Genomic DNA, 16,937 nt, shown 5'->3' on the forward strand with positions numbered 1-16,937 from the left:
TCCAGGCTGTAAGGTAGTAGGTGGTATGACCCCCAATCAGCCAATCGTGAGGCATCAAGGTCCACTTAGAGAGGCTTTGATGTTGTTGCAGAAGGGGGGGCTGGAGTTTGGGCAACTTGTTGTGTTTGGGAAGCTGTGCGCCGTCTACCTGGTCCTCGACCAAGTCCTCTCAATGCCTGGTTGGGCGCCTGCACTGCTGGCATGTAGCGTCTCTTTCTCTGAAAGTATCCTCTACCAAACCCACGAAAGGGGCGCTGTTGTGGAGACAACTAACCCTCCGGATATGTCAACCCTAAGATTGAGTCCACAGTTTTCTTAAGCTGTTGGATCTGATCTGGCGTTGCTAGCTTTCCCACTAGGAGTCGAATAGGAAGAGAGGCTGAGTATCACTACATGTGTTTTATTGATATAATATCCATGTCAGTGGGTATGCTCAGGATAATCAGTTGTGGTGACCTAGAAATGGGGTACCCCAAAACCGATTCCAGCTCCCCAACTATCTACTCCCAATAGTCCGCCACCGTCTTGCAGCCCCAGACCGTGTGGAGTAATGTGCACCTCACTCTTGAGAAAGCGGAGGCACATAGGGGTGCTTGCTCCCCATCTTGTAGAGTCGGAATCTACTATAGTAAGCCCTGTGGCGGTTTTTAAACTGTTTGAAGTGCAGCCTGGCTTTAATGGCCATTTCCCTTTGATGCATCTCCCGCAGTCTCAATCCCATTGTGTTCCCAGTGACAAAAAAAAAGGTTAACCTCCCAGTCTCCAACAGCATAACGACCTTCCATTTCTTTCTATCTTTATCCTTTTTTAATTTAGAGTCACACTTGTTTATTTAAACTGTGTTCTGGCTACAGTAATTCAAAGACAATAGTAGATGTTATGTGCCTGTAAGAATCGTTTTCCTGTGCTATTCATATTTACCTGTTCCAAGTACTCTTCTTGCCACGATGATTAAATGCAAATTATAAGCAATGATTATTGTTTAAGGCAATTATTTTATTGAAAGCATGTTTCTGTGTTACAAAAATGTAACAATGTAACCTTGGCACCAGCTTCCCAAAACCAGCCCTTTTGGCTTTGCTTTCTTGCTTGTTTGTAAAATACATTGGCATTTTGGTTTGTTTGTGCGACAAACCTCAGAATCTTTAAGCGTATGACGTCAAGTAAATCACATTAAAAAGGATGAAAAAGCACCTGCAATTAGTTAAGTGATGTCTTGAATTCTGACATAGTTTTAAACATTACCTTTTGCCGGATGGTCCAGAAGGCATGCTTAACGTTTTCTGCAAATTAAATTTAGTGGATGCGAGGCTCTCTGCAGACTGAGATAAACTAATGCTTCGATTCCTGAAAAACTCAAAGCCACCAGTTGCACATGGTTCCTGTAAAACAGTATAAATGAATACATAGGTAAACAAACAGCTCCTCTACTGCTTGAGGTAAGCTGAACTAATTAATAGGTTAAAAATTAAGGAATTCATGATTTTCAGGTTCTAACACACCTGAGTTGTAGGGGTTGCAGGAGGAGTCTCTGATTCTCCAGAACCGATGGCTTTAAGAAACCGGATCATGTGTCTGCACAGCTCCCACTTTCCCTGCTCCAAAGCAGTGTTGAAGAGAAGGGTGGCATGCTGCCTGCTTACAGCTGGAACCTCCATGTTCTACAAAAGAATCAAAGCAACATGTCATACATTAATTGGTTTCTGATTTTACCTCTTTTGAGAAAGCTGTCCTCAAAGAGGTCGACAAACTAAAACCCACCAAACCTTTTGACAATCTACCCTCAAAACAGAGGAAGGCACTGTCAGGACTGACAGCCGACCCTAACTTTGTGATAAAACCAGCTGATAAGGGGGGGGGGGGGGGGGGGGTGCAATAGTCATCATGAATTCTAATGACTACAATACAGAGTGCCAACGACAACTGGCAAACACTCAGCATTACAAGAAACTGGAGGTGGACCCCACAGATGCCCTCACAACTCGGATCAAGATCACGGTTAAAGCAGAAATCAATGCCTGGATCTCCAAAAATGAAGCGGATTTCCTCATAAAAACGTCTGCCAGAACCCCATACTTCTACATCCTTCCTAAAATCCACAAGGTCATTTGTCCTCCACCCATCAGACCAATTGTGCCTGGGATCGGATCACTACTAAAGTCCTTTTAAAAAAATGTTTTTTTAGAGTTTCATATAGCGCGAACTAGACCCGAAGATATCGGGTATCAGAGCGCTTTACATAGCACCAGTTTCGTTACACTAGGACACATTCATTTTTGTTAGGCACAGGGAGATTAAGTGATTTGCCCAGAATCACAGGATGTTGAGTGTCGTTGCCGAGACTCGAACCCAGTTCCCCAACTTCGAAGTCGGCCGCTCTAGACATAAGGCTACATCCTCTCCCCTTAAGTCAATTCTGTGACCACTACTTACAGCACTGACGCAAGAAACCCGCTCCTTCCTCAAGGACACCAAGGATGTATTCCACCTTATCAAGAATGTGCCTAACCTACAGGATATCACATTTCTAGTTACCCTCCATGTGGAGGCACTTTACACAAACATCCCGCAGGACGCCACCATCGAGGTCATAGACACCCTCTCAAAAGCGGACTGCGCTACAACTGCCTTGAAAAACAGTTGTTTTCAGTGTAAGAACCAACTATATCATTAGATACAAGGCACTTCCATGGGAGGCACTTTCACTCCAAGACTAGCATGTCTATACATGGGCCATTTCGAGTCTACTCATGTATTCTTGAATGCCAGTCCCTACCAAGCAGAAATCATCACAGGGAAATAGCTACATCGATGACATCCTCATCTTCTGGAGGGGCACAGAAGAGATTTGTCAGATGTTCCACTCATGGATAAACTCGGTGGATCCATACCTGCTCTTCACTATATCCCGGTCTAAGGAGGAAATCCCCTTCCTCGACCTCCTTATCTCTCTGGATCAAAATGCCTACTAGAGGGTGGGCCCCCAATTTCTCACTCACCTACCCTTTTCTGGTCCTGAAGAAGTGGCAAGGATCTCGGGCTGAGACCACTAGGGGAGCAAATCATGTTGACTCAATAAATAAACTACCACCACACATTTTTACACCTGGCTACTTATGACCATTATAACCCAATCTTTGGGTTTTACTTTTGGCAGAGGAACCCTCCTGTTAAATTTTAATCACTCACTCACTACCCCATGAACACTACCTCACACGCATCATACGGCGAGAATTAAAGAGATCTCAGCAAAAGTGACCCTTTGGGGGACCTGTAGGGCACTGGAGTGCCGGCCCGACTAGAAGCAACCACCCTATGATGGAGCATGACATCCCTAGGGATGTGTGAGGGCAACAAGTAAGAGTCCCGCTGACTCTTCTCTCTACTCCCTAGACCAACTCTTTTCCTTCAGGATCAGTGACCTCTAGCCTTGATTTTTACCTCAAGCATACCATAACTTTATTTAAACTATAGCACTTTTTTTGTTTAAAACTACATTTTCAGTCCAAGGTACTAATAAAAACCAAGGAAGTGAATTTTTCAATATAACTAATCATCAATTGTATTAAATGGAGAATGGTAGCACAGGGCTGCTTAAACATTGCTGTTCATACCTAAAGATGGAAGAATTTTGGAATAGTACAAATAGGCCCGCAGCTTGGCTGTGAGTAATTACTACCAACTGTAAATCAGGCAGCTGCACACTACCAAAATGCTGAATTTTGATTGGCTCCTAGCCAGATGATATCTAGCCAGTAAATTCACAGCTACAACGAGTCAAGCCTCATTTCAGAACCAACCCAAATATCACTACAGCCCCTGCCCCTGGCAGCTGCCAGTGAGGATCACAGAGTTCTATTAAAGCATTAGAGTGTTCACAGAATGCACTCGTTCTGTGGGACATGTTGGTGGAGAAGACCGCTTTAGAATTATTGACTAGGCTGTCCACATATAAATGGTTTTCAACTTTGCTTAACGTTTCTTTTATAAACATTTTACCATGTTGTATAGTTTTCTTAATGTACAATAAAAATGATTTTGGAGCTATTGCATTTTCATTCAGGGATATACAACGACTGACTTATGGAAGTGGGACTCCTGACATTCATGAGTGTCTCACTTTTGTTATGACTAAAGAATGTGATGTGACATACTGCTGCTGTTGGAAGAACATGTTTCACTCATTTCAGATTTGTTTTCACTTGGATGAGAAAGACATATGTAAATTTATAAACAGGTCCTCATTTCAGCTTAAAGAGCACTAACCATAATTTCCAACAAGGGCAATAGGAATGTGACAGACCAGCACAGAGAAAAGGATCCTATTCTGCTGAGCTTCCTTGGATAGGCGCAGCAACTCCATGGCGCCTGACACTGCACGAGCCCTGACCTAAGAAATGGTTCACCCTTTTGTCGAGCCCGGTACCAGTACCAGGTCTCTGCTCTCCCTACAACCAAGCAACACTTGGCTGTGCAGGCCAGGGCACTGGGTAGGTCAACTCTTGGAGTGGAGGGAGGAAGCGGAGCAGCATGGGGCGCCAGCTCTTGTGCTGCTCAGCTGTAACCTTTGGGGTAGTTGCTTCTGGACCAACTGGCGAGAGGCCATATTGGGACTGGCTAGAAACATGCTGTATCCTGCCAACCACAAATACACATTGTTGATTCATAATTCTTCTCACATCATCTGATTCCTTCCATATTTGCAATGTGAAATAAACACAAATAAAAAACAGAATGATAAGAACACGAGAGGAACAGAAAAACATAGCTTTTTCCCATCTTCAATGCCATTTTCAACAGCAGAAAATGTAACATTCACAAAAAGCTGTGGGCTGTGATGGGCACACCATTGCTTGATGGGGTCTCACTCAAACAAGCTCAGGGATGAAAAAAGGCCGACCCATAGCTTATTCTAACGGTGTATTCCATGTGTTGACGTACGTTCTGGTAGACAGCTAAAGCTCAAACATTAATATTTCAGTCCACCGATGTGAATAAAGTTGACAGCAATGTGTAGGCTCCACCCCTAAAATGGGTAATTCCAAATGGTTCACTCCACAAGCACATTTTACTCCATCACATGACACACCCAACAAAAAACATGCACACCTATCTTGGCAATAAGGGGGTAGCCTTCAGTGCTAGGTAGAGAACCCATAGGTAAAGTATGCCACACTAGAGTTCATCATTCCTTACGGAACTAATATCCTTGCCTAACCGAGGTATAGGTTTGAGCTCACGTAGGTAGACTTTATTCTTTGTGTTTGACTCTTTCTATTAGGGAGAATATTCATTCTACCTTTCTGGAACCCCCCCCCCCCCGCCCTCTTGTTAGTAGACAGGTAAACCTGCCTGTAAAATGAACTGATCTTTTTACACCAGTCGCAAACTTCTAGAAAATGAAAAACCACTGCCCCCACTCTTATGTGGTGTGTTCCTCTATCTACATTAATATGAATATATATAACCACTTCACAGTGAGCCTAACAAAAGTTTTTGAAGAGACTTTCACAAAGAGGAGGCCTCGCAAACCTTTACTAGATATCCCTCTTCAGTCAGGCACAGGCTTTCAAGAGTCTTTCACAAATGTGCAGAGATCCCTAGACATCCTGGACGAGAAGCACAGGTCATGCAGGACCTGGCTGCAGTACCTTATGCCTAAAGTTCTCGCATACGTCCACACTTAAAAACAAGCTTTGACAAAGGCATTAGGTCTACCTTCGCAGGCTGTTGCAATCGCAATTTTTTTCTCTATTTTAAAGTTAGTATCTGATACAAAATATAATTAAAAATGCAGCCACCTAAACGTGGATACTTTAGGCTCAACATCAAATTTTAAAATGAAATAGCATTCACAATATTGTTGCTTTACTAGTGATGTCTTTTAAATAACAAGCCTTCCAGCTGTGCCATGCATTTTATTATTATTTGTCAACAAGACAAGACGACACCACCACCAAATGAAGCATTCAAACTGCAGGCATCTGCAATGTTACAGTGACATTTATGGTTCAATTATTTTTATTCATTTTGCGTTAGACATACACATATTAATTTTGAATACCGGCTTCTCAGCGAGTGCAGTAGTGGTGTTGAAGGTGTCCTGGTCCTCTGTGACACCGAGAATGCACCAACCATCTGACAAAGTGTTTCTATACATTCCAAACGGAGAGGATTCTCAATTAATGGACCCACTAGTAAGAGACGTTGTATTTAGGCAAATGATCTGTGATTTCTTGCATCTCCCTCCTGCTTTGCAGCGTTGCTGCTGCAAGGTCATTTGGCCAAGGTCCTTCGAAGGTTTATGACCTTTGAAGGACACGTAGTCCATTATTTGGACCACGTCCATTAGTGGGCTCTGGTTAGGAAATCCTGAGGTGCCTCTATGTGCTGTCCTCCCAGGTTTGTTCGGTTTGCCCCGTCCATGCGTGTGGGAGAACCCTTTCAACATCTCCTTTTGTTTAATGTTACAATGGAAAGGAACCTTATTGTGCTTTTGATCATGACAGGTGGTGTGGACAGGCACATATGGTGTGGCTTTAACATATCATTTAAAACATTCACTTTTGCTAGTCTAATAATTTTTGCTTCTGTTCTATGGGATAAAAAAATATATGCCAATGCTGGGTTCTGATGGTGGTAGCCATTACTGTGACTGAGTACACAGCCTGTAAGGGAAAAACGGGCGAAGTCATCATATGTATAGGTAAAACCAGTAGCTGATGCTTAGACTTTTTTTTCTGTATGTCTAACAGCTCCCTATCTGTTATAAATTGTTGGATGCAAAAAAAACAAGCATTGGCATAGCCAATAGGTCTCGCCTTTGGGACCTTATAAGTATTTAGTTATGCAGTACAATATCCTTACTGCAACAACATTAACTGTTGCATGGCTAAACACTTATAAGGTCCCAAAGCCGAGACCTATTGGCTATGCCAATGCTTGTTATACCAAGCCTGGGTGGGGGAGGTTGTGGGTCTTGTTAGACTGTCGTTTGGGATTTGGAAAATGTCTGTTGAGGCACGTAGGATCTCAGCCTTTTCACGTGGAATGCAGAGGAACACACTCTCATGTACTAACATTTGTATTTGACATGGTATGTAAATGTATCGAAGACTATGTATTGATTGACAACAGGCTTGTTGCTTGAAATGTTAGTAGTATCGGTTAAAAATACCAATAAATAAAATAAAGAAATTCCACTGCTGAGCCACCAAAAGGTAAAAGAGATCAGAAGTAGCTGTCATAAGGTCAGAAGCAAAAGCAGCAGGCTGATAGAATCACTTTTCACCCTAAAGTATGTTTTTTACGGCGACATTGTGTCGTGTATTTCTATAGGTTCTGAATCGATCCCCCTATTCCTGACCCTATTCTGGTTAAGCTACCTAGCTAGTTAACTAACAGTCAGCCCATGAGGCAAGAAATTCCCCATGATGCAGATACCGTTATCTGACGCAGTCACACTACGGCACAGGAACGTGTTATCTGATTAGGTCATAACGCTTGAGATCTAATTAGACAAGCGATATTCCTCCAGCCCCTGATAAGGCATACGACGTTCTCATAACAAATCAAACCTATGACAACCTGGATAATCCGTGCGGCCATTGTTTTGATTTCACAGAGAACTTTAGTAAAGAATGTGCTAACGAGCAAGTCGTATGACATCTTTATTGACGTACCTATGTCCATCCTTACGTCAATCTCGGCACCTTTAAGGTATAAATATTGCCGACCTTGCCCTATGCAAACACACGCGTGGTGACAAGACGGAGCAGCCATACTTGCCGAAGCCGAGAGCAGAAGCAGACCCCGCAGGCAGCAGCCCCGCCTTCCTGACGCGCTGAGAGACGCGCTGCTATCTCAAGCCGAGAGACCCAGCACCGGCGCTTCTGGGCAGCCCTCGCAGGCAGCCTGGAATATCGAGAGCAGAGAAAGAGATACCATTCCTCATTCATCCTAAATTCCAGGTACAGAACTGAATAACCCCTCCTAGAGAATTCTTTAGTTATTCACTTGGCAAAAACAAACTTAAACTAAACTGTAACTTTCTATTCCCGCCCACGCATTAGACTTAGGTCAGGTACACGGGGTAGGCGTATTTAGAAACACCAGTTGAGTACGTTTAGTCAAATGTATATGTGTATGTAAATATATTTTATTCATTTTAAACATCATATGGCTCAGAAACCATATCAATGTTTTTACAGTATTATTTTATACTATTGCTTCTAATGTATGCACTTTACTTAACTATAAGTATTGCAATAATATCGATCCATTTCTCTTGTACGAGAAAAGAGACTGATCAATAAATAACATCTTTTATTGAACACGCCCGTCTCTTCCTTTTCTCTACATTCTGATGAGACTAAGAATGCACGTACTGACTGAGTAAAATAATTGCCTTGTGCTCACACGACTCTCGAGATTGACTCTTGATTAGGGGAGAGCAAAGTTGTCATGTTCTATGGTTGTCAGAAACTAAATCCCTTCTTGTCTAATCAGGGGAGTTAATCCTTCCTTGAACATTCGAGAAAGTTTCTAGCGAACTCTGAGCTTAGCTGGCAAACCCAAAAATTAAGTCTAGTATCGACAGTAGTAGACCTAGTTAACGTCTGTCCTAGGCCTTTACTGCTGTAGGCACTATTCCAATGCGCAGAGCCTATTGGGAAAATAGGAGCTACACTACATGGCGCCCAACGTGTTTGGAAAGGGCGATAAAACTAACGTAAGACATTTAGAGTAACTCAGTCGTGCTTTCTCACTCAGACCCCTTTTCCCAAATACTCCAAAGACGTCTGGAGTGGGTGAAAGGTTATAATATCCTCCAAAACCTCGCAGGAGGGAACTCCTATGTATGGTTCTTGGTCTAGTCAACGTTGAAGGATAAAACAGTTCCAAAATATTGTGCACCTAATCTCTGTTTCCATAAAGAAACCTGATCTGCAAACAAAAATAATACCATCCTGTCAGTAAAATGGGAGACAGCGATGGAGAAAGAGAGGCAATTAGATTAGCTACTGAAATATCAGATGCTGATGCTACCATGCAAGCAGCAGACGCGGATATAATACTTATTCCGGTCATTAAAAGGAGATCTATAACCTTAAAACTTATAGAAAATGGACTGACACCTAGAGGTGGCACAGTCATATTCGTAATTGAGGCACACGAATATCGGCAGACAGAGGTATACTATACATGGATACATTTTCCAGCAGCAAATGCTGTAACAAAGTACTTCCACTATTACAAAGTAGAGGAACCTCCTGAAACGTACACTCCTTTCGAGGAGGTGGAAGTACCACTCAAATTCCAAGAGCATTTGCTCTTATTTGATGGCGCCCTAATACATAACAATCACATTACAAGGCTCGGTCCTTTAGGAAGACCAGGAGCAACGTGGCCGGTCCTAGCCGGATACACACCACATCCAGACATCGAAAGAATGCCTGCAGCAGAGCTATTAATACAGCTAAAACAACTACTAAAAATTCATAGACAATTAGTTCAGTATGTAATGCGGACTTCAACAATTCAGCCAGCGATTAAAATTCCACAGCTGACCCCTCACCAGGGGAACACAAATAAAATCACACCACAGAACATCCAATCCTGCCTAGGTAAAGTTCCAGCTAAACGGGAACAAATACCATTCTGGTTGGCACAGAAAATTACCCAAATAGAGGCGGTGTTTCCTGACACCACCCCATTAGAAAAACACAGGATTCTGACTATATGTCTCCCAATGGGAATCGCACCACACATTGAGGACTGTGACACTTGGGGTACAGTCTTTGCTTCCATCTACACAAAAACGCACGGTGTCCCATCCATTTCGGTGATACCAGATGTGCTAAAACAAATTCAAGATGAATACGGTCCAGAACCTGCTTTAACTCTTGGTATGAAATTACTGAAAGACTTCAAGCAGGTCTCGGCTATATTACTAGCCAACATAAAGGGTGAAGCAGCAAACGTGGCGATCCGCCAGAGGTTAAAAGAGACAGATATAGCAGACCAACCAGCTGAAATTGCCAGAATCATAGAAAAATCCTATGAAGAACTAGGCAGAGATAGTCTAGGTGGAATACCAGTAAAACCGCAACTGACTACAAGTCCAGAAAAAATATTTTTTAATAATAATTCACCAAAAAAGAACTGGGATGGAAATAAACAATCCAATCCTAAAGAAAAGAAATTCCAGTCCAGAGGAAGGTCTCCTAGGCGAAGAGAGAAATCTCCGAACCCGAGACAAAGGTCACCTCAGAGTGAACCCTCTGGGAATAGATATAACCTTAGAAATAGGGATAATATTAAAAAACCTGATAGATATCAAGACATTGATACACGTCCCTCTCAATCTTTTCAGAATTCCTCGCAGAAATCGGAAAGAAGAGGACGATCAGAAGAGCACGCCAAGTCCAAAGACAAGGAACCTGCTCAACTGAAAAAGAAATCACAATTTCCAAAAAAGAAGGTAGCCAGTATCAAGGTAGTTAACAATGCCGAGAATACTGAGGACACAACTGAAAAACGGAGAATGGGCTCAGACAATGCTAGACAGCGCAGCAGAGGTGAGCATAGCTCGCAAAGTCCTTATGAATCATCTGGAGACAGTGGACACGAATGAATACCTTCAAGTGGAAACTGCAGATACCAGAGTTAGCAAGCCCCACAAAATATACGAGATAACATTACGTATAGAGGGAGATAAGACTAGGAAAATAAGGGGACTATTTTGGGATAACCTATCCAAGGGCTATGACATCCTTCTAGCTGAAAAAGACTGGCCACCAGAGTTTGTCAGGGAGTGCCCTCATGGCGAAGAAGTAATTATGCCTGCCTTCTCGAATCAAATACCGATTCATAAAAAATATACACTTGCTAGAAAGTGGGCAGTGGCCTTAGCACCTGCTTTATATAAAAATCATGTAGGATGGGATGAGGATTCTCCTCCTCACAAAGTCCAGTTAAAATCACAACCTACTGCACAAAGGCAGTACCCAATTAAGCAAGAAGCTAAAAAACAAGTAAATGAAATACTAGATCAGCTAGAATACCAAGGGGTGATTGAAACTTGCACCTCACAAATGAACAATCCTTTGTTTCCGGTCTCCAAACCAGACAATTCGTACCGTCTAGTTTTGGATTACCGACACCTTAACACATGTTGCAAAACTTTTGCAGTGCAAAACTCACACAGTGCTGCACTAATGAATAACATAGTGCGCAAAAAATACAAAACAACCTTGGACATCTCCAACGGATTCTTTTGTCAAAACATAGCACCAGAGAGCAGATATTTAACTGCATTTTCAGTAAATGGCACTCAAAAACAATTCTGTCGGTTAGCCCAGGGGTACAAGAACAGCCCGGGGGTATTCTCAGCAAGAGTAACAGAATTACTACAACTATATGATGATGAAGCATTATCTTATGTCGATGACATTTACTTAACAGATGATGACTTGGAAACTCACTTGAAAAGAGTGAACACCATAATACTTGGTTTCGCTGCAGAGGGTTACAAATTCAACTTCAAAAAGTCCAGAATTGCCCATCTGAAAATCCAGTACGGAGGATATGAATTATCAAGTATTGCCTGGTTAACAGTCTTTTAAGAACTAGAAGAATTAAAAAATCTAAAATATGAAAAAACGTATCCTCTGCCAATCGACATTCTGCCTCTACGACATTACGCCTGTGTAATCTATACAGACGGACATGCTCAACCCTCCGTTTGGGGAGAACATGCATACAATCCCACATGTGAGATTACAAAAGAAGTGTGGCACGGAGGTAAACTAAGACCTCTATTAACAAAATCACACTCAGTAGAAACTAATTCAGAACTACAAACTGAAATATTAGCTTTGAAAATGGCGCTAGATAATGCGGATCGCGAATTCCCGACACTTATAGTGTCAGATTCATATTTCTGCGTCAAAGCATATAACAAGGATTTGCAGACCTGGATTCAGAACGATTACAAAGATGACACGGATGCACCAATAAAGCAGAGACTTCTCTGGGAACAAGTAGCTCTTTTGAAAAAAGAACTACCAAAGACTCACGTGACACACTCACTGAGTCACCAGCGTGATGGCGTTCACGTTGTAGGGAATTCATTGGCTGAAACAGCCGCAGCGGCAGCCAGTAAACCGGCTCCCGTAGATCGGAAAAAGCGTACATTAAAATACATTGACGGCGAAACATTGCTGGCAGTAAAAACGTCATCAAAAGGCGACTGCTCGGCGTTACCGATCAACTATCCACTCAATTACACATAACTGATACAAACAATGTTCCTTTTGCTCGAATCCCTGGAGTGGGGGATAGGGCAATTCCAAACATGGAACATAGGTTAGGACTGATAATAGCGGCACACGAAGGGCTTGCTTCTACCCATGCTGGCGTCTCAGCCACTGTATCATTATTAAAACAGAGATACTGGTGGCCACAAATGAGAAGACAAACAAGGAACTATGTTCTAGCATGTGAAATATGTCAAAAAATGAAAGTATCAACTGTGAGACGTCCAGCACAGACGCCCCTTCTAATCTCGGATAAACCATTAGCCTGTGTTTATCTAGACCACTGCGGTCCCTTACAAAGGGATGGTAACTATAAATATATCTTGGTCGCAGTGGACTCATGCACTAGATTCATATGGATGTGGCCCCAGCGAACGGCTGACGCCAGAACTGTTATAAAAGATTTGCGAGTCTTTATCGGCACATACGCAATTGGCATTCTGCATTCGGACAATGGTCCTGCTTTTAGCTCTCGGGCTTATAAGGAGGCCATGGTCAGCATGGGCGTGCAATTGCGGTACTCTTGTCCATTTCACCCTGAGGGGAACGGAATTGTTGAAAGAAAAAACCGTGACATAAAGCAATCTATAACGGCAAAGGTATTAGGTTCGGGAGCTGGGTGGGTCAAACATCTAATAAGTGTCCAACGTAGTCTTAATAACTTGCCAAGAAATTCTCTGAAGGGATTCAGTCCGTACGAATTATTATTCGGAACTAGGATGTTGATCTCTGACCTTGATAGTCAGACTTCAGTGGTAACAGAAAAAAGCTTTGATGTCAAAGACCGTTTGGCTATTTTGCAGGACTTAAACAAAACAAGAAAAGACCTGAGCAACATACAGTTGAAACAACAGCCAACGACCACTGAAGAATCACCACCTGTCCCAGCAAGACCTGTCTGGATTCCAAAAGTCGGGGATCTAGTCAGGGAGAAGATCGCGGTAAAGAAGGAATTTGGGCCTTCTTACAGAAAAGCAGTTCCTGTCTTGTCTATCAACGGGACAAGATCAGTTGTACTACCGCCACTTGCTGGAAAAAAGGAGAACCGAGTTGTATCCATCGACCTGGTAAAACCACAACATGTGGCCGATAACCAACAGTAGGCCAAGTGGACTCCCAATAAGTAGCAGAACACCAAGGTTTGCTACCAGTACAGAGGTCCTATCAAAGAGGCTCATCACATTCGAAACGCCTACGGAAGAACAACAAGGACTATGCAACAATGCAATAGAACTAAGACCTCTAAAAACCCAAATAAAGACATTTAGCAGAGACACACCAATCTATACAGAAGTACCAAGTGAAAATGCAAGAAACAAAAATCCTGAACCAATTGGAACAATTGACAGAACTGCATCCGGTTACTTCATCAACTTCGATGATTCCTCTGACGGTTTCAGCGAACAAAAGACACAGCCATCATCAAAATCCTTTAAAGACAAAGCTAAGGAACTTTTGAAACAACTGAAAGAAACATATCTAGTTTCTCCATGGATTGAATTTTGGGTGGGTTTTGGTGCATTTATCCTCATACTTTGGCTCATCATGGTATTTACCTTGGGACGCTTCATTGAGGGAAAATATGCTAAAATGGACACAGCAAGTCAGAACATCAACTTGGTCCTCAAACCACACACATCTTCACACGTCGAGAAAAGAGAACTTTCTTCAGAACTTTCTTCAGCCAACTTCACAGCAATTCCAATACCTGGTGGGGTAGCCTGGGACAACACTGACTATGAAATTTATGGTCCGGTCGAGATCCTGAAATATCCACACCAAATCAAGATCTCCTTGAGTGACTTTGCAAAACCAAACTCATTTGCTGATGATTGGGACTTTGAAAGTATAAACAATATGATGTCTGACTTAGTAATGTCTGCTAAATTTACAAAACATGATTATTTGCAGGGTTCTACAAATTATGACAGCATGTACTGCTATAACCATTATGGTAACCATTTCTTGCATAAATCTGCACAACCTAGAAATGTTTTAAATTTTAATCAATGGGAACATTGTGCTACACCTCCAAGAGGGAGCTCTAGAACCGTGTATGGCAAATATTCATATTTTTCAGGTTTTAACATAACTAATGCTGAAACATTTTATTACAAATTGTCAAACAAGACAGGGATGAAAACCATGATAACCAACACAAAATTGATATATTCAGATTCTTTCTTTGAAAAAATGAATACTTTTGGATTTGATTATTGGGACAAACATGTTGATTTGAAAAGTGTTTGGGGTACAAAAGAATGGCAAGTACAGGGTATAGAAGCTTTGTTTAGAGCCTGCATGATCCCAGAACAAATGATATTTTTAAATGACACCGTTCAACAAACCACCTGTCTTGGCTTAGCCAAAATCAAAGATTTAAATAACCTGTCTATTCCAAAGCCAACAATGTTTAGCAATAACTCTGAAACAGATGAAGAAATAGACATAAACCATATACTTAACCAAAACAGAACACATCCTGATTGGAAACAATGGTTGATCTGGCCCACAGATACAAATAACTGTCAAGATAGATTCCTGAATAAAACACAGGGTTTCAAAATAAACAGGCCAGACCCTAGATATCCCCAAAGACATCACCCAGGGATAATAACAACCTACAGTGTGGGCAAATTATGCCTTCAATGGCTACAAACTTCCACACTGCCTGAAATTAAGCAACACCTAACTTTACTTACTGATGGTGCTGACTTGCGTGATTTCATAATGGGACCACGCAAACAGCGTCAAAAGCGTTTCATAGCAGCCTCTGTATATGCAGCATACAATGAGGCCTGGAAGGTTACTCAAATTGAGACAGCAGAAAGAATACGGGAAATTGACCGTATTAATTTGGAAAAATCACTTTCTGTAGTGGACAATGGGTTAATGACTCTGTCCTCCAGAATTTTTTCATTGGACAGCATTGTGTCTTCAGCAATCGATATATTATCGCAAGACTTACTGTTATTACAACATGGTCAGTCACAATTGCGTTCTATTGTACAGCTTGGCTGGACGTTACAAAATCTGCGTTCAGGCTATGTGCCTTGGCGTTTAATCAACACAACGTCACTATTCCAAATCTTTAACCTTACTGATAGACAAATCGGTATGGCTCAGAAGGGTGCTGATTATACAATCTTGAGCATTGAAAAACTAGAAAGATTACCGTTGACAATGTCAGAACGACCTGTCAGTGAATGGATAATCCACGGAATCATAAATATTCCAATCTCAACCTTCAGGTTTCAATACTGCCAAAAATATATACAGGCTGGCATGTACGAGAAATTGGGAAAGGGGTACCTTAAAACAACATGGAACCTGCCCTATTCACATGCATGTGTCAGTAACAAAGGACAGAAAGTGTTTCTTAGTGGCAACAATTGTGCTATGTCACTAAGCGGCACGCTTCTGTGTAACGGTATTAGTTTGCACGGAGCCTGTGAAGGGAATTCATACAACCTTTCATGTCACCAGCAAGGCGCACCTGCAACTGAAATAGAACCATTCTTTCAAAGACTCTATAATGGGAGTTACATTCTTATTGTAGACCGCAGATGCTGTAGTCTTATGCCCGGGACTCCTTATCTCGTCACTACGACGGCGAAGGTCAAGTGCTGTGGACGTTCTTTGTTTCCCAGCTCCTTTCCAGACAGGGAGGCAAGGGCATGGCCCGGTTTGAAAATTACTTCTATTCGAATAGATACTTTAAGCAGAATGAAAACAGTGCTTCTTCAGACGCCTACAAGGCTCACGTCATCCAAAGAAACGTATGATCTACAAGTCGCAAGGACGACTGCAGAGATACATACATTATTATCAACTAATTCCCCCGTACATTTCGCGGAAATCCTGAGCGAAATCTTAAATATTTCTGATACCACAGGGGTCTCAAAGGTATTTAAGACAGTATTTTCGATGGCATTAACACCATTCAAAGCCATACTGGGTATTTTTCCAGACTTCGTCCATTCGATTTTTGGCGGACTTCCCCTGATCCTAGGACTAATTGCAGGAATCCTATTCCTAGTCCTTATTTTTCGTTATGGCAACCCATGTCACAGATCAAACTCTCGCGACAATGGAAGATACGATCCTAGCCATTGGATACCGGGACCGGATATCAAAAATCCTGGGACTATCCCGGCTTAGAGACCTAAACATGACTTGGTTTCTATCATTTCGACCAATGTGGCAAAGGTGTGTTTTACCTGTACTAAGGTGTCTGCTATGCGGAGAAGAATGCGTGTTAGACACCTGTCTGACGCTACAATCGGATGCGCCGGTGGATGCAGATACACTGTTGGTTCCTACCAAGGTTCACGCACTGTGCTGCCCTCAAAGGCTGCCAATTCTGATGACGGCATTCCTGGAATCTTCACCACTGCGATTGAAGAGTAGTGAAGTTCAAGATGAAAGCAGCATCGAACAGGTACGACCTTCTGTCAGCAATGCAAATCAGAATGTCAATGGAGACAATCATGCGCATGAATGCATGGTTACCCCTATTTCCGACTTAGAGGAACTTTCCCATGAAGCTGTTGACAGTTTTTTCGAAAGCCTGAATGATATGATGTTCTCTCCGGAACAGAAATAGAGACTTTTGAG

At 42.2% G+C, this 16,937-nt stretch overlaps 1 protein-coding gene across 2 annotated transcripts in view; it reads right to left on the reverse strand.

Annotated features, from left to right (window-relative positions):
- Nucleotides 1–16,937, reverse strand: part of RIC1 (RIC1 partner of RAB6A GEF complex) — an 882,831-nt gene that overhangs the window by 88,628 nt on the left and 777,266 nt on the right. For both annotated transcript variants that reach the window (XM_078675923.1, XM_078675922.1), the window contains exons 20-21: nt 1,503–1,661; nt 1,246–1,382 (exon numbers count right to left, since the gene is read on the reverse strand). In XM_078675923.1, coding sequence (XP_078532049.1) covers nt 1,246–1,382; nt 1,503–1,661 — 296 coding nt within the window. The remainder of the gene's footprint in view (nt 1–1,245; nt 1,383–1,502; nt 1,662–16,937) is intronic.

Source organism: Lissotriton helveticus, chromosome 2_1, assembly GCF_964261635.1.
Source record: "Lissotriton helveticus chromosome 2_1, aLisHel1.1, whole genome shotgun sequence".
Lineage (NCBI taxonomy): Eukaryota > Metazoa > Chordata > Amphibia > Caudata > Salamandridae > Lissotriton > Lissotriton helveticus.